Genomic DNA, 19,120 nt, shown 5'->3' with positions numbered 1-19,120 from the left:
TTGTGCTGGGTGTCTTCAGGTTAGAAGATTATTATCTTGATATATAAGTTGTATGGAACTTGATTCATATTTGCTCAATCTCACGTTGAAACTTAAAAAGTTTTAGAGACTATTTGAAAATGGTAAAACCTTTGTGGTGTATCCGAATTACGACTAAACGTTTGGTGGTCATCTGAAAATTACGAGATCGTATAAAAAAGAGCCGCTCTAGTTTTCGTTTTTTCTGTTTTCCGGACTAGAATTCCTTCGTATTTGTTTTTACCTCTCTCTGTCTCTGACGGTTCTCTTTCTGTGTCTCTTTTGTATTGTAAAGAGGGGGGAAGAGGAAGCCCTTCTAGGGTTTCTTGGGTTGCTTCTCCGGCAATTTTCCCACCAGAGGAATTTTTACTCCTTAAAGAGGAAAGTTCTTTCCCTCAGATCTCACCCGCCATAGCCGAGAGGGAGAAGACGACGAGTCGCCATGGCCGGACGGTACGACAGAAACCCGTTCGACGAGGAGGAAGTGAACCCCTTCTCTGTGAGTCCTCACATTTTTCCTCCAGATCCTTGCGAATTTAGCGTTTTTCTTGCGTGTTTTTGCGTTTTGTTTCGTCTGAATTGGTTGACCTAGTTCGTTTCCGGGAAGAAAACGGGGAATCGTGGAGTAGTTCTGATGGAATTCTAGTCTTGTGGGTGTTTTGAATGGCGTAATTGTTGAATACTGTAGTTTAGTCGCATTGCCTTTTTGTTGGATGTTAGATCTGCGTCTCTCAGTAGCGAATTTTGCATGGAATGTTGGCATTGATCGTTGATTTTAGTATCTAAAAGTGCGTGATGCATGTTCCGGTGTGCAATTCTTCGAAAGGGTTTGATTTCTAATTTGTTAACTTAAGTCTAGGGCAGGATTCTGGAATCTGAAGGTGAATTGAGGGATTTAGCATTATCTTGTTTTATCCGCTTATGGTGTTGCGGAGGATTGGATTCGTGGAGTAGAGCATCTTGATCTGCATACTGGCATGAAAGGCAAAAAATGGGATTTGATACCTTTTTTTGTATTTAGAGCATTTATAGTTCAGACCAGAATCTGTAGAGCAGGTGATTTTGAAAGGAGAATCCCTTATGCTTGAATTAATTCCAAGTACCCGAATGCAAGAACCCTCGTATTTTGATACTTTGGTTGTCTTCTGATGATACTAGCTGGGCAAAGCCCTTGAACACACGACACCTTTGTGAAGATGCCTATGACTTTACTGTTTGGCCACCACATTGGACCCTCATAATGTGTGGTGGAATGACATGATTAGTATGAAAATTTCAGTAATTTGCATGTAATCACCTCCAAAACAGATGCTTACTGGTCTTGTGAACTGGAAGGGACCATGTGGTGAGCTTCTTTTCTCCCTATTGGAAGAAGAGTTCATGAAATTGCATAAATTTGTCTTTGCAAGTAATCTGACAACTCAATCAGCCAATGTATTTTAGAAAACCTGAAATTTACTCTTTCATAATTTCATTTATTCAATTTCTGGGACTTTGGCATAAAAAGGGAAAGAAGCATTAGAAAGAAGGGACAAAAAAAAACAAAAAGCAAATCATATTGAATGTGAAATCTTGTTTAGCATAAACAACATTACCTTGTATACGATCTCATGTTTCAATTACATGGGTATTCCCCAGATTAGTCACTAAAGAAAATAAAGAAAAACGATTTGGGACCACTAGAAACCAAAAAGATGATAAGGGCGTGAAGGGGCAATAAAAATTGTAGAAGTATGTGCAATATGAGTTTGTTTGATAATGAAATATAAAATGAACTTTGGATAAATGAGATGGAAAAATTGAAAGTCTTGACATAAACAAAGGTCTTGGTCTCTACTATGAACTCAGGGATGCTACATTTGTTGTTCTAGTGCCCTTTCAAAACATCCTATACCCTGCAATTGAGGTTCTTGTTAACTTACAAGGAATGCAACAGAAACTGGCAAATATATGATTGCAGCATGCCAGCATTTATTGAAAGAAAAGTTACAAAGGGAGGCTGTAGAGTATGTTTCTCTTGTTTGTTTGTGGAGCTGCATTGGGACTTGTTCTTTATAAATTTTGTCATATTCCTTCTAGATGAAGTTGACCAGTTTCTACTATAGGCACCCATACTAGTGTTTTAGACTTTTAGTGTTTGCTCGCTTCAATAGTATTGTTGAAATCAAATGGGTGAAACATATTGCTTCTATGCACCCTTTCCTATATTTTGTACTTCTTTTAGAATTACTTCATGCAGCTTGGTTGGTCTTGGAAAACTTTCTCTATGCCATTGTCCTCCTACCTTGGCTAGTAAAAAGCTCTCATTGGGCCATTGTTCCGAAAGTATGAGCAGCAACAGCAACATTGTGTATAAAAGACTTCATTTACATGCAGGAGTACATATCCATGTACTAACATAACCCATACACTCAACATGATAGCTGTCATATTAATTAGTTACTAATAGTTTCATCTTTGTTTCCATAAACTTTGAAAATATAATCTTGCTTTTACAATCACACAAACTTAGATCTTTAATCATTTGCAGTTTAAAAAGTGGTTTTTTAGTTGTACTTTATACCTAAAAAATTACTTCTTCATAGTAATGATGTAACATTGCTTATTTGCACCCCCCCCCTCTCTGATGTACACACACACTCACTCTTACAGAGGACGAGTCGTTGGTTCAGACGTGTGTGCCATATCAATAACTAGGATCTCATCTACTCATGTTTTCAAGTTGATCAGATCATATAGATGTGTTTGGCATGATTCATTATGTGTGAAACATGTTTTCTATCTAACAATTTGGATGTGGAAAACCTTTCTTTTGATGGCTACAGTTTAGTGCATCTAGAGGTTTCAATTTTATTCTTCTTTAAAATATATTTGATATTTTAATTTATTGGTACTCCAAAGTATGTTCTAAACCGTGATAAATCCATCTGCTGTGGTCACATTCACTATAAATTGCATGTGATGAGATTTTACCCATATGTCATTTGTCCTGCATACATTCGCAGCATAGGCTGATCCATACATACATGTGCACACACATACACACGCTAAATGATACAAAATTCAGGTATATCCAAATAACCAATCCAATGTTTCTTAGTAAAAAAGACCATGATAAGCATATCTGTAGGATCCAATTAATGTAGACAACACCTGCAACTGTGACCTTTTACTGGATGGGATCCTACTCTTGGTTGTGCCGAACAATTCCCTGTGTGTGTGTGAGCATGCATGTCTAGGAAATATGTACCATACTATGTAGCAAAAAGTTAGTTGCAGGTGTTCTTTGCTTAAGTGACCTGTGGATGTGTCTACCATTTCTTGTTTACTCAAAATAATGTTCTTATTAAAGTATTTCAATGAGATTTTTTTTTAATTGTAAACTTTTGGTGCAGTATGGAGAACTCCGTCTAAACATCAAAATTTCTTAGTTAATACATGTTTTCCACTGAATAAATTATAGAGATCACATCTGTAGGGTCTGATCTGCAAAACATAAAATAAAATATGAGAAAACTAAAGTAGTATCAGCTGAGGCAAAATGTTCTAGACTATTGATAGGCTCAATCGACATATGTATATTAACCTATTGCGGTTTTGTGAAAATGGGTTTTATGGTAGGCATGTGTTTTTTCCCCCCTAAGTTTCTGATTTTTCTTGTCCTTTTTGTATGTGTGCCTGCTTGCATGTATGTATATGATACAATTTGTTACAACCTTGGTATGTTTTTATAACCAGGATCCATCAGTCCGTGCAAAAGCATCTGGACAGTCAACTTTTGGTGGAGGCTCATTTTACACAACAGTAAGTTTTAATCCCCTTTTTCCTTTTTTATTTAAATTTCAAAATCCTCCTCCTTTGTATGGTAAATTGTCAATGACATGATTAAGCTGGTTATGTCATCCTCTTTCATGTATGGGTTCTACCATGAATTCTCTACAACTGCAACCCATAGCCCGGCAAATTGAGGTCATTTTTAGTTTAAATTATCCTACCCATGTATGGGGACCTTATTGGGTATTTGGTGACCTGTGACTTATAACCCTGATGCTTATGGTTATTACTTTTTATTGTAAACTGAATTGTTTATTTTGTAAATTCAGTGTAAGAATTTGGCTTCTGTTTGCAATTTTATATATTGAATTACAAAACTTATGATTATCATGATGCATGCAGGAATGGGAAGGTCTATGTACATTATTCTTGTCTTGTACACAGGGAATTGAATGAAATCTATGATATTTTTCATGAGATTTTCTTTCTTCTCAGTTGTTTTACTTTTGCTACTTACCAAGAAGAACGAGCTAAACTTCCAATATTATGCGATTCTTTCTTGGTTCTATTCTAAACATGGAATTGAATGGAGTTCATTTCTTTTCTCAAACTTTTGTGTAATTTGTCAGTTTTTAATGGTTTCCTAATTAATTAGTTTTGCTTTCCAATGTCCGCACTTGTGGAGGGGTAACAACCAATTTTCCTATAACGGTTGGGTTACATCAAGGATCTGCTTTAAGCCCTTTCCTATTTGCTATAGTGATGGATGAGCTTACGAGATCAATTCAAGAAAATGTGCCGTGGTGTATGTTGTTTGCTGATGATATTGTTTTGATTGATGAGTCTAGAGCTGGGGTTAATGCTAAGTTAGAATTATGGAGACAGACATTGGAAGCAAGATGTTTTAAGTTGAGTAAGAATAAGACAGAATACATGGAATGTCGGTTTAGTAAGCAACAAAGTAGTGATGGGAGTGTAGTGAAGCTTGGTGAGCAAGAAATACCTGTGGATGATTGTTTCAAATATTTGGGATCTATCATTCAAAAGTATGGAGAAATTGATGGAGATGTAAATCATAGGATAAAGGTTGGGTGGATGAAATGGAAAAGTGCAACTGGAGTGTTGTGCGATCGTAGAATGCCATTGCGGTTGAGGAGAAAGTTTTATAGGACGACTAATAGGCCCGCTTTACTATATGGTACGGAATGTTGGGCTGCCAAGAGACATCATATTCAAAAAATGAGTGTAGCTGAGATGCGTATGCTGAGATGGATGTGTGGAAATACAATAAAAGATAAGATTCGGAACGAGGAGATACGTAATAAGGTAGGCGTTGCACCCATTGAAAATAAGATGAGAGAGAATCGTTTACGGTGGTTTGGACATATTCGGCGAAGGCCTAATGATGCTCCAGTTAGAAGGATGGAGAAATGGGAAAATATATTAGTTAAAAGAGGTCGGGGTAGGCCTAGGAAGACATGGATGGAGGTGATAGGAAAGGATATGAATGCTTTGAACCTCACCGAGGACATGGCATTGGATAGAAATGATTGGAGGAGAAGGATTCATGTGGAAGACCCAAAATGATTTTCTTTTTTGGTTCATATCGCCGACCCCAATTGTTTTGGGATGAAGGCGTAGTTGTTGTTGTTTGACATTATTTGTAGTGTGCTGATTCTTTTTATTATTAATTTAATTGCCTTCCTTTTCCCCTTGAGAACTTTGGTTGCTCTCTTATCTTTGGACTTTTTATTTTATTTTTGGTTTGTGACTTCTTTTCATATTTATGAATTAAGACATCCTTCTTCTCTCTCTCTGTGAAATGTTTGTTTGCTTTTAGTTTATAACAATATTCTCGTGGATTGTCTCCACTTACCAGAATCCAGGAAGTGTTCCATCTGCCATGAACAGACTTTCACCTCTTCCCCCTGAACCTGCTGATTTTGGAAGTGCGACAGTTGATATTCCTCTTGATACAGCAAAGGTATGCTTCTATATTCAGGTTAACATTGATATGCATCCATCCAAATATGAAATTTGTTGCATAAGGTCAAACTGGACTTTCTGAATATGATTTGTTGTCAAATATTTAGGATTTGAAAAGGAAAGAGAAGGAATTGCAAGCTAAAGAGGCAGAATTGAACAAACGAGAACAGGTGCGTCAGATGTTATCCATTTTAAAGATTGTATACATGACCTTGTCGACACATGCACTGATTTTGAGTTTGTCTTGGCCAGGTTTTGACCACTTATGGTAACTCTGATCAATTTGATTGGGCACACTAGAGCTTTCATATAATAAGTTGTCTGTCCAACTTGATCCATGGCGCTGTATATTTTCTTCCTTTCTTGAAGTTGGAAACTGCTAGCTAGAGATTGGTTCTCTTTCTTTTCTTTATATGGTATCATCATTTTTTAAAACACATTTCAAGCTTCAAAGTCAAGCTTCTACTTTTTTCTTTTTGCTGACATGTGTTCTGTTCAGTGTTGGTTTTATTTCTTATGGCATGGAATTTGATTAAATGTGTCATCAAGTTCTATGTTCTGTAAGGTTGCTCGTCTGCCAAATCATAGTTATCTTTCCTTCTGGTAGAGAGAATTTCAGTTAACAGTTGCCTTCCATTAGCCCATTGTTCACCTATATATATATATATATATATATATATATATATATATATATATATATATATATATATGCCCTCAAGTTTTTGTTATCTCGATGCCCCTCCCGCCATACATATTCAGACAATTGAGGGAGTGGTTGAAAACCCCTTATCATCAATGCAATCTTTTATTCAGTGGAATAGGAAAAATCTTTTAGAGGATCATGATATTATTTCATGAGCTTATCTGCCATTTTCATGCTGGCATTCCTGTTCAGACAGTCAGTTATTATTTTAGCATTATTACCATGGGATGCAAGATTTGTCTTTATATTTATTTACTGATCCTCAAGTAAAATGTGAAAATCTTTAAGCCATATACAACCGTTAATGAGTTGGGTTATTGGATCAATGCATTACTTATGCACACTATTATATGCTGTTGGTGCTTAACAAGTTTCACTTGAATTAGATTACTAAATACTTTCCTATATGATTCATATTCCCAAGTTAAGGTAAAAGACCAAATCATAGTTCAAAAGGAAAAACTCTCTTTTTCCCTTGTCTCCCATTGTTAGTCTTCATCTTATTATTCTCATGCATTTATTTTTTTCTGAATGTGCAAAGGTTAGTGCTCTCTTTTGCACTTATGGAAATATGTGGAGTTACAATAATCTGGTTTATCTTATTGAGAGCTGTTCTATGTTTTACCTTCTACAGGAACTAAAGCGGAAAGAGGATGCAGCTGCACGGGGTACTTGTCTTCTTCGCTAACATCAACGTGTTTTGTTGAAATCATATAATGGTTACTTTTTGCTTGCTGTGGTGTCTGGTGATTGCTTATTGTTATTAATGGCGATTGCTTATTGTTATTAATGGTGATTGCTTATTGCTATTAAATTTCTTTTCTGTAGCTGGAATAGTGATTGAGGAGAAAAATTGGCCACCCTTTTTCCCTATCATCCATCATGATATTGCAAATGAAATACCAATTCATCTACAGAGGCTGCAATATGTTGCTTTTGCATCACTTCTAGGTATTGAAGCTTCATCTTGTGGACTCAGTTCTTGCTTTGTATGTCATATTGGTATAGCAATTTGTGTGTGTGTGTGTGTGTGTGGTGCGTACGGCTGTGATCAATATATTTTGGTGCACAGAACAGCCAGTGCACTTACTAGGTTCCTGTGATACTCTTTTCCAGCCTTCTCATTGTTGGGAGTTGGGATGCAAACGGATCGGTTCCGTATCAGGTAAATACATAGGAAAGTTGGATCTGAATTGGGTCGGATCAGCCAAAAATCATAAAAGTGGCATACTGGATCCGGTCTGCTTACACCCCTATTTGGGAGCCGTTGGCGCCTTCCTGGACCAACAAAAATTTCGTCTGCCAATATCAGGCCTTGTCATAGCTGAAAGTATGAGTATGTCTTTTTTGGCTTCGTACATAGATCCGAGGTCTGTTTTGGATAGTTTTGGGCGATCAATGTCTTGGCACGCACTTGGCAAAAATTGGTGGACATGTGTGCACATGCAAGCGATCAATGTTTTGGCATCAACTTGGCCAAAATTGGACGTGTGCATATGCATGTTTGCACACATACATGCACATAAAATGAATATGATCTCCTAAAGGATGAAGATTTTATATCCTGTAATGGTGTAATGTGCACGCACAAGCATGTGCCAATAGTAATGATTTGAGATGGAAGATGATGTGATGGGTTCCTTGGAAGAAGTATGCAACAATTTGCATGGATGTATTCCATCCTTGATTGAACTCCTCATTAGTTCTTATGTGTTCGATTAGATGCCTCGAGGTTATAAGAAATGACTTATAAACTTCTATACCTGCAATCTATGTCACATGGGTGCGGGTGCGGGGGTGTGGCACTTTCAAAAAACTTGGGTGCGGCAAAATATATATATATATATATATATATAAAGTCCAAAAGTTGGACTTAAATGACCCTGGATGCGTTTACCGCACCCAGGGTCAGGTTGACCGCACCGGGTGCTGCACCCGCGTTGCGTCTATGCGGGTGCGGCACCCAGTTGGCCGAGTTCCTGTGACATAGCCTGCAATGCTTCGGACTGTGTTAAAACAATTCAAGAAGCAAAGGCCTTCCTTTTCTGTCACCCAGACGATGAATTAGGATACTAAGTAGATGCAATAGGCAGAAAATGAACAGAAAATGGTGGGGTCATCAACTCAGTTGGTTTATCTGCCTAATGTCATATGAATTGCCATATTTTTGTTGTACCATCCCTGTGAACCTAACTGAGTCAAGAGCATACTTGTCTTGTGTACTGCCACAACTCTGGCTTCATACAATAGAGATGACCCAAATTGTTCATGTATATCAGAGCTTGTGAACTTCCTGAATGTTTCCTGGATTGCTATCTGTAATCATAGTGATCAAGTGATAATGGCAAATAAAAGCTGACCCAAAATATTGATGTGAAATTTAAAAGCTAAACTTTCATGCTTTAAATTGAAAAAGCTGAGAAGGTAGATCAAGAAGAATATTTTCTTTTTGGAGTGGAAGATGGGAATAGGTAAATTCCTAATGTTGAAGATGTTAAGAAATATGCATTGTATTATATACCCAAGTATACTAAGGTATATTTATAGGTATTTTCCTTTGTATTTATTTTGTATATTATTTTTGTCATTGTAATTCCAATCTTACTAAAGTATACTTATTCTGATTTCTATTTTAGTAAAAGGATAGTTTAGGATAAGTATACATATTGTATACTTTTAGGGTAGAATAGAGATTTTATTTTTATTATTATTAATCATTATTTAAGATGACTAAATTTTGTAATTTTATTTATTTATGTGCTTTTCTTTTTGGTCAAATGAGTTTGACCCAAGGTTACCAGAAGTACCCTTAGTAGTGGGAAGCACACTTCCCCGAAACACGTTTCGGAAGCACGAAACGTCGCGCTTACGAAACATGCTGGGAAGTGCACCCAAAAAATGGGAAGCGCGCTTCCTCTAAATGGGAAGCTCGCTCCCCCCTTTTGTTCTTTTTTTATATTTTAAATTTTAAATTTTTTTCTCTTTTTTCGCTTCCCCCTCGCTTCCTAGGTCGCTTTCGGTTCGCTTTCTAGGTCGGTTTCGAGACGACTCGTGGTTCACTTCTAAGTCGTCCCACGCTTCCTGCTTCCTAAAATTTTGAAAGTGCCTCTCTTTCTGCTTTCGCTTCCCGTATTGCTTCCCGCTCCCGCTTCCTCGACTAACAACTCTGGTTTGACCAATTAGCTGTTGGGGTTTGTAATGGCCATTATGTTTTCTTTTATATATTGCTCATCCTTTTTGTTGTATAGGTCAGAGATGGATGTATAGTGTGTGCATGAGTGTTATAGTGAGGTTGACTTGTATATTTGTGTGAATATTTCTCATTAATAAAATATTTAATTTTTATGTCTTGTTTTTCCTTATGGCTATGTATGGTTTATTGTATCTAGCCAAATGCATTATGAGAATGCATTTGGATTTCATTTATATTTGATAAAATTGTTGGTATTCTTTTGTTTTTCTTGTGTCTCGGATTCGGTGCCATTTCGTAACAGAAGATTGAATGGTATGTGTAGAACTTCAGTTTCCTGAAAAAAAATGTAGAATTTGTTCAGATGCATGCAATAGACAAAACCAAAGATGCCATGTTGGTAGTGTGTGCGTGCACAAGTGTGTGTGTGTTGAACAATTAAGATTATGATCTTGAGAATATGAAAAGGAAAATATTTCTCATGTGTCTGTGGGTGAACGTGTATGTGTGCATGCACACACACCCACATTGTTTTTGTAAACAACTGAGGAATTTTCATGCCCCACATGTAGATGTTTTGTGATTGGTAGAAGTCAAAGTTTAGTATGGACATAGGAACCTTCACAGCATGTGCAAGTTTGATGTATTTGCCCAAAAAAAAAACTTTGCATTAATGGGCTTTGCATACTGTGCAGGACTTGTCCTATGTCTTACCTGGAATATAGTAGCAGTGACAGCAGCCTGGATTAGAGGAGAAGGTCAGTTATTTAGAATTATTTTTATAGACTTTAGAATATATATTTCCATTTTACTAAATGTAAAATTTCCAGTTGCATCAACTATTCCAAACAAAGAGGCATTGGGGTTTCATTTTTTATCTGTTGGTCAATGTGCACTCCAGGTGCAACAATATGGTTGCTTGCCATTATATACTTTATAGCTGGGGTCCCTGGAGCATACTTTATGTGGTATCGCCCCCTTTATCGGGCCATGAGGTAATCCATGCTCTTCAATCTTTTTCTTTTTCCTCTCATGTGCCTGAAAGGCTCTCTCAATGTACCTTCTGTATGTATTACCGAGTATTGCTGTATGGTAATATACTTTTGAAAGATAAATCTTAGTTCATTCTTGTGTATTTTTTCAGGACTGATAGTGCTTTGAAATTTGGGTGGTTCTTCTTTGCCTACTTGGTAATGTTGATGCCCTATTTATCCTAGGATCTACTCTTTTTTTCCTTTTGAAGCATCAGCATCTTTGACTAAACCCTCTAGTGAATTTCTTGCTGTTTTCCTTCAGTTTCACATTGGCTTCGTCATTTTTGCTGCTGTGGCTCCTCCGATTATCTTTAAAGGAAAGTCCTTGGCGTAAGTTTTTTTTTCCCTCTAGATTGCTTTACAAGTAGTACATAGAGGCCTATTCATTTATTCTTTATTTTTTACTAATTTATGCAAGTAATATTGTTGGACTTGGTCAATAAATAGCTGAACCTGTTCCATAATGTAAAGGGTTCTTAAGATTCATGTAGACTTGTAAACATGTAATCTGTCTTACCTGTAAACATGTAATTAGTTATGGTCCCTTCTGGTCCTGATGATGCAGAGCATTTGCTTAAACTTTTAAAAACTGAACTAAAAGCTGGGTGACATTGATGTCTTTTTGCAATAGTAAAGTAGGTTATGTTTTCTGCATCAAATGCATCTTGTTTCACCTTTTCGTTCATTCCTTTTCTTTTGTCACCTTGAAGCAATGAAGAGGCTTTTTTTTAAAGAACTGAAAACCGCACAAGGAATGTGTGCACATTGTGATTTTGCAATTGGTATGAACTTAAATTAAAACTCTAAATTCCATTTCACCTGCAAAAAAAGAGTAGATAAAAAATTGTCCTGCTCAAAACAATTCAGTCTTTCACATTTGTGTCTGAAATTGCCCCATGCGTATGTGATTATAACCTTGCTAATGAAGCTTTGTTTAGTCAAGATCTCTTTCTTGGTATCTTGGATAGCTTTGAAGACTTCAATTGCCCGCTTGTGGAGAACTTCATTTCCCTTTCCAAATCCATGTTGGTAAATCATGCCCACACTTTCTTGATACTAAATCCTGTTTCATTACAAATCCATGATTGAGAATCTTCATTTTTCATTTTCTTGAACTGAGGTTCAGCTTTAGAAAACCAGGGTAGTGTTCATGTTGGGAAGAATTGCCATATGAAGACTATATAGCAGGGTAGCTGGTCAAGCTTGATACTTAGGTTGGTATAAATTGTTCAAATGAGTGGGTTCAGTGTGCACCTGGACTATATTTCATTTCTGAGTATTTTTACCAGTGCCATTTCTGTCATAATCCATGCAAATGTCCTGATTCTTTGGTTAGCAGGGTAGTTGGTCAATCTGGATACTTAGGTTAGCATAAATTGTTCAAATGAGTCGGTTCAGTGTGTGCCTAGACTATATATCATTTCCGAGTATCTGTACCAGTGCCATTTCTGTCATAATCGGTGCAAATGTCCTGATTCATACAGATGGCTTTGGACCAAGGTTGCCAGACTGGGAAGCGGAAGCGAGAAACAATACGGGAAGCGGAAGCGAAAGCGAGAAGCGATGCATTTTAAAATGTATAGGAAGCGGGAAGCGAGGAATAAAAAAAAAAGAAATATAATAATTGAATGTGAATCATAATGAAACACAAATAAAAACTAAAATAAAAGTGACTAATATTAAATTTCATGATTTTTTTAGTGTAAGAATTAAATTTTTAACAAAATCTAAAAATGATGATTACCAATTTAGAGAAAGCACATGGAAGTGAGAAGAGTGAGAGAAAACACATAAAAAACATGAAAAGTTGAGTAAGAGAACATATAAGATGAATAAATGAAGTGTGTGGAAAGCATAGGAGAAGCGTGGGGGAATCGAGGTTCTCATCAAGTTTCGGAAGCGAGGAGCATCGCGCTTCCGAAGCGAGTTTCCGGGAAGCGAGCTTTCCACCTATCTAAGAAGCTTCCGGCAACTCTGCTTTGGACCCTAAGGACCCAAATCTCTTCCTTGGAGAAGGGTGTTGCATTTGCATCTAATAAACCTTCCCAGCAGGAATTTTAAATGATTTCTCCTCAAAGCTACCATCATGCTAAACAATAGAGTCCAATACTGGATTTTATTGTAGGAATGGTTCATGCCAATGTTGAAAAATAACCCATATAGGTTGGGTCCAAAATAGGATACATATTGTAAAAAATCGTTAATTTTTAATAAATTTTTTAGGAAAATCCAAAAAATAAAAAATTTCAGGAAAATCCTAAAAAATCATAACACATGAAACAATGACGAATTACACAAGATACAACCATAATATCACATATCAAGCATTTATGTTTCTATAAGTTGCATAAGACATCATCTAACATCAAATAATACAGATTATAATGCATCCATATCTGACAAGGACAATGCAAAATATGAAATATCATGCAATTAAGAACATGCTGCAAGACTCATAGCTTTGTAATACATAAACAAAAACAAAATAATCATGTTTGTGAATACTTAAGTGTTATATAACCAAGTTTTTCAAAATATAAACAAAATCAAATGTATATGATTTCAATCATCATCTTCTTCTTCTTCTCCTTGTTCGACATCCACATTCACCATGCTCCTTTCACGTTGAACCTATGCATCCAAAACATCAAAATGTTCTAGACTGATGAAATCAAATTACTCCTTATGCCCTCTTTGATGATAACTTCTTAATTTACCTAAAAAGATGACATGAAAAAAATAAAATTAGTTGGGTGTTGTATGATATAAATTTTTTTTAAATAAGCACATGAAAATGACAAATAAATTTTATATTTTTATATACTTCTGCCTTAGCCATAAGTTGTGTGAGCGTACATGAGGTCATTGAGCATTTTGTTCTCTAATCTATTGTAAGGAAGTAGGCGGAAATACAAATAACAAGTAATAACACTTGAAGGTCCAATAATGGATGAGAAATCACAAGCACATAAAGTGCAAATATACAGAACCCATTAAAGGGAAATCACAAGCACATAAAGTGCAATTACATAAACCTACAAAGGGGTAATGCCAAAAGGCTAAAAAGAAACAAACTTTATTACGAGCGTGAGAACTCTACACAAAAATAAAGGGGAACACCCCTTTTATATACAAAAGAATGAGGGTCTAAGGGGGCCATTGGGGCTCCCCTATTGTAGACGTTGGGGAGCCCCAACGGTCATATATATGAAAAATAAAAAATGGAAACATTAAAATAAGAAGCAAAAAAAGTTGTTTTATAAACCAACAACTTCGTTACATGTGAAAAGACTAAAATACCACTATCAGGTATTTTGGAATAAACTGAAGAATAATATATATATATATATATATATATATATATATATATATATATATATATATATATAACACGCCCCCTCAAACTTTACGGGGAAAGGACAGAAAGTTTGGCAGTACGAACAAAAGCAAATGAAGAACTCCAAGTCTTCAACGGAAATAGCCATCTTTATAGCATATCAGAGAATTTTGCAAATGTTATCCTTCAACTGTCTTTAATGGTGATCATTTTCAAACACCTTTATTGACTATCTTCATGATGTATCAAAGGTATTCTTCCATCTTATCTTTAAGAACACGTGGAACAAACTAGAGAGCTTCAAGTATACCAGAAAAATATCTTTGTCGAATATAATTTAAAAACAAGAATAAAATATTTCAAATAATATATACTCATTTTTAAAGAAACCATAACATTGATCATGAGACAATTTGATTATTAAAGAACATATGATTCATAAAAAAAGAGATAAAACAATGATGCATAAACAATATTCTATGCATTTCAATCAAGCTTCATGTGAAAATATTGTTAAGCGGATCAAGTTCAAAGGCAACTTCATAAACTCACTATATTCTTAACGAAAGATATGTGCACAAAGGCACAAGAAATTGCTCACAAAGGAGCAAACATGCATCATGCATGAATTTAATATAACAAAAGATTTAGAAAGAGCTAATTAACTTCATGCATACAATAATGTGAACACATATATGCATCATGCAATTAAAGCATTTCTAATGAATACATATATTCTACACTTTTTGTATTGATATGATAGAGACGATTGGTTCATAACAATACACAAGTGTTTATGTAAGGGACATACTTACAACACCTTCAAGGGAATACACAAAAAGACTCATGATATATAGAGACTATGCGAAAATGCTTGAAGTTTTTATCTGTAAACATCTTTCACAAAAGGTTTAGAAATTTCGAAGAGAGATTTTAAAGAGAAATTAGCAAATCAACACCAATTTGTGAAATATTACATTCTCACAAATATCAAGAAGAAATATTTTATTTTGCAAACTTCAACAATGCAATGCAAGAAGCATGAAATAATTTCAATCATTTCTCATAGAAGAGAAGATAAGTTAGACAATTTTTGAAAACATTAAAAATTCTTAAATCTTTGAATGAATTTTTCAAATTAGAACATCGGTTTAACCATCACAAGTAATCACCTCCTAGTCCTCCAAACCTCAAATATCAAGTGTATCAGCGACTAGACCAAGAGCATAAACTAAAGGGCCAAAGACACACACGAAGGTGTGTAAAAAGACCTTCTGTCTATATATAATGACACTTGAAACAAGTGTATCAACGATTAGAACAAGAGCATAATGCCAACGAAGGGCAAAAAACCACACACGAAGGTGTGAATAAATATCTTTTGTCTACATATAATGACACTCAAAATCCAGTGTATCAGCAACTAGAACAAGTGTACAAAGCCAACAATGGGCTAAAAATCACACACGAAGGTGTGAATCAACATCTCTTGTCTCTATATAATGACACTTAAAACAAGTGTATCAACTACTAGAGCAAGAATACAAAGCCAACAATGAGCTAAAAATCATACATGAAGGTGTGAATAAACATCTCTTGTCTACATATAATAACACTTAAATAAGAAGTATAAAAAGGAAAAGACAACCGAGGTAAAAAAGCTTGTAATGGAAACACATTAATGCAATCAATTTTAACAACATTTTGAAACACCATTGTTTCAAAAAATAGATAGCCATCACAGATACACAATTAAAAACATCCATAATAAAGTCAATGACCAAAGATCAAAGGATTGATATAATATACTCACAATAAAAAATCACATAACTGTCAGTTAGAGTCAAACTACAAGTTGACAATCTAAAATGATATAAAGTGATGTGCACACAACTCACCCCAACAAACATCTCTGATTCAACAATAATAAGGCCAAGAAGATTGATGCATCATATAAAAGACTGTGATGGATAACACAAATGCCATAAGAAGGCAATTATGAAAATCATTTTTCTGAACAAAATACCGATTCGAAAAACAAAATTTCAAATCAACTTCAATAATAGAAAACTTGGTCTCATATGTTCATGTAATTATAATCATGTAATGAAATGTTGGTCTTCCACAAAAGCACTTGAATCTCTCAAAAGAGTGTCTATCAAAGACACTTCAAATAAGACCCATAAAAGGGTATAAATGGAAAGAACACAAAATGAAATAATAAATTTTTATTTATAACAAAAATGCTTAAGAAGCATTGATACATAAGCAAGTTATGGAAAGGGCTAACTTAATTTGGTTCATAAAAAAGGAACCGTTTTGAACATATAAAGGTCCAAATTTACAACTTCAACAACTAAGATGAAATTTTAGAAAGAGTCACATGTTCAACAAAATGTCCCATGACAATTTTTACGATCTTTAATAAGCAAATAAGAATCATGCTTATTTTAAGCAATTCTTCAAAAAAAGTTCATGAATACATCAATCAAGAGATAAGTGCACTAAGGCATATTACATGCAAGGGGTCCAATGACTCTTAAAGAGAAGATAAAAACAATATATATGATTTTGAAATAAGCTATTTAAATTTAACTCACAGTCTACTATGAGACAATCAATGCTTATTAAAGAGAACCAAAGCATATGTAGAGATTTTTTAAATAACTATACGAAAATCCAAATGCATATATTTTCATAAAGAGATCAAAGGGATTTATATGCAATAATCTAAGTAACTTAAAGCCACATATCTCATACAAAAGACATGCATATGAAAAAATTTAAGCATATATGCAAGTACTAAAGACATTATATAAAAATTTATATTTTTAGTGTACAATGAGTCAAGAGTTTTAAATATGAACACATATGTCCACCAAGTATGCAACACAATATTTAAATCATATACAAGAGATATAAGATAATTCCATGAGATCATAATCATAAGTTCTCAACACCTAATATCATTACTATTGTTATACACACAAGTTCAAGTAAAATTATACATCATTATCAAATTATTTTAAGATATGAACATGATTGACTTTTATAATTATGATTGGTTCAAACGAACTATCTAAGGCCAATAACACATGTTCAAACATACATGATTTTTTTTTTATATATATATATATATATATATATATATATATATATATATATATTAAAGCAAGTTTTGAAAAATTTCAAGATTCAAACATGATAAATATATCTAGTTTTCTTAAGATAAGCAAAAGATATAAGAAACACAAGTTTAACAATGATAAAAATACCATTTTAAAATTTCAAAGCATACATTTTGCTTTTATTTTAATTTAAAAGAAATAACATAGAATATATATATATATATATATATATATATATATATATATATAATGATAAAGAAAATAGATGTTTTTCTCTTGCATAATGCATGAGCTAAATAGCACAAAGAATACTTAAGAAATGTAAAATTCATACCGAGTAATTCCAAGGAGAAGAGAAGAAGGGAGAGGTAACAAATACTTCACCACCTTCTCAAATTTTGAATGACAAGTTTTTCGATGCATCGAAAGAATAGCTTGATCACAACCAGGCTCTGATACCATGTAAGGAAGTAGGCGGAAATACAAATAACAAATGATAACACTTGAAGTTCCAATAACGGATGAGAATGAAAAAGTGTGTTTAGGGTCTGGATATTATACCAGACCTGGACCTATACTGTACACTCAAACATATTAATACATCTTTTAGGTCACGATTTCTGTGATTGAAATCGTGACAGCCGCAACCCCTTCTTCTTCTATTCCCTTTCTCTTTTCTCAACACAGGTTCCAGAGAAGATTCTAACATAGAGAAGATTCTAACATGGTATCAAAGTCAAAATCCGTCTAAGGGTTGAAGAGGCTTCCGAAAGGTGCAACCGACCGACCAGAGGTTTGAGGACTCCTTCGTCTCTTGTCTTCTACTCTTCTTCAGTTTTTTTTACTTCTTTCTATCTCTCTTTTCTAACTCCTTTCTGGTGAATTCACGTCTCACGTGGGTCTGATATTCACGTGAATCCTTGTTCACGTAAACCCTGTGTGTAAAAAAAAAGGGGGAAATTCTATTTCACGTGAATCGCTGAAGTTGATTCACTCGTTCACGAGAAACGACCCACGATTCACAAAAACGACCCACACGATTCATCTTTCCCTTTCGCCTGGTATTTCCAGATCTGGTGTACCAGATCTGTTTTCTTTTTGCACATTCCCCTCTACGCATCTACTCTGCGTATCTAGATCTGACGGTGAAGTTGCGTCAGATTTGAGATATTAAGCCCTCTTTGCTGTTCGTATTTGCTGTGTGACAACTTTTTTTTTTTAATTTGATTCTCATTTTTTTTTCAAGTGTCTCCTCTTGCAGTCCTCTCGCTGTCACAACTAGTATCCACATTGCTTTTGTCTGAAAATACATTTAGATTAATATTCTGTTCAACGTGTGAAAATTTTTCATTACGTTAATCTCAAATCTTATAAAATTGTAAGGGAAAACTTGGGTCTGATTCCCTTTTAAATCTGACAGCCAAAAAAAAAGGGCGATCAACAAACTTCCCTAGTAGAAGACTGAGTACTTTGTGAACACTCTTGTTAAATTTCCTTTCTCCATGGATTCTTATTCTTCTCATTCGAGTCTCTCTTCAAGCTTTCTTAATCAACTCGTTTCCGAAAAGTTAAACACCTCAAACTTCTTGATTTGGAAGAGACAAATCATACCTTTTATAAGGAGCCAAGGTCTCTTAGGTCACCTGGATGAAACCACTCCAGTCCCGCTAGAATTTGTTACGAGAGAAGATAAAGATGATAAAGGGGCGAGTTCAATTGTGTATGTCAAAAATGCAGAATATCTCAACTGGGAAATGAAAGATCAATCAGGAGTTGCATATATCACTTCTACCTTGTCTCAAGAGGTTCTTGTTGCAATCCCCGACAATTGTACAACCCTGCAACTTTGGGAGAGATTGGTTCAGACGTATTCACAAGTTTCACAGGCGAGGATGATTTTTCTCAAGAGGGAATTTCAGCTACTGAGAAAAGATTCCATGACCATCATGG

The 19,120-nt window shown here is 35.0% G+C and overlaps 1 protein-coding gene across 1 annotated transcript in view; it reads left to right on the top strand.

Moving 5' to 3' along the window:
- Positions 1-275: 275 nt before the first annotated feature.
- LOC149830919 (secretory carrier-associated membrane protein 1-like) overlaps positions 276-19,120 on the top strand; it is a 33,489-nt gene continuing 14,644 nt past the window's right edge. The window contains exons 1-10 of the mRNA XM_090013547.1: positions 276-517; positions 3,757-3,822; positions 5,672-5,776; positions 5,886-5,948; positions 7,116-7,149; positions 7,310-7,432; positions 10,367-10,429; positions 10,573-10,666; positions 10,816-10,861; positions 10,968-11,035. Coding sequence (XP_089869673.1) covers positions 461-517; positions 3,757-3,822; positions 5,672-5,776; positions 5,886-5,948; positions 7,116-7,149; positions 7,310-7,432; positions 10,367-10,429; positions 10,573-10,666; positions 10,816-10,861; positions 10,968-11,035 — 719 coding nt within the window. The 5' untranslated portion in view covers positions 276-460. The remainder of the gene's footprint in view (positions 518-3,756; positions 3,823-5,671; positions 5,777-5,885; positions 5,949-7,115; positions 7,150-7,309; positions 7,433-10,366; positions 10,430-10,572; positions 10,667-10,815; positions 10,862-10,967; positions 11,036-19,120) is intronic.

Source organism: Nuphar pumila, chromosome 7, assembly GCF_984573655.1.
Source record: "Nuphar pumila chromosome 7, dmNupPumi1.hap1.1, whole genome shotgun sequence".
NCBI lineage: Eukaryota > Viridiplantae > Streptophyta > Magnoliopsida > Nymphaeales > Nymphaeaceae > Nuphar > Nuphar pumila.
This window is presented reverse-complemented; position numbering and strand designations above follow the sequence as displayed.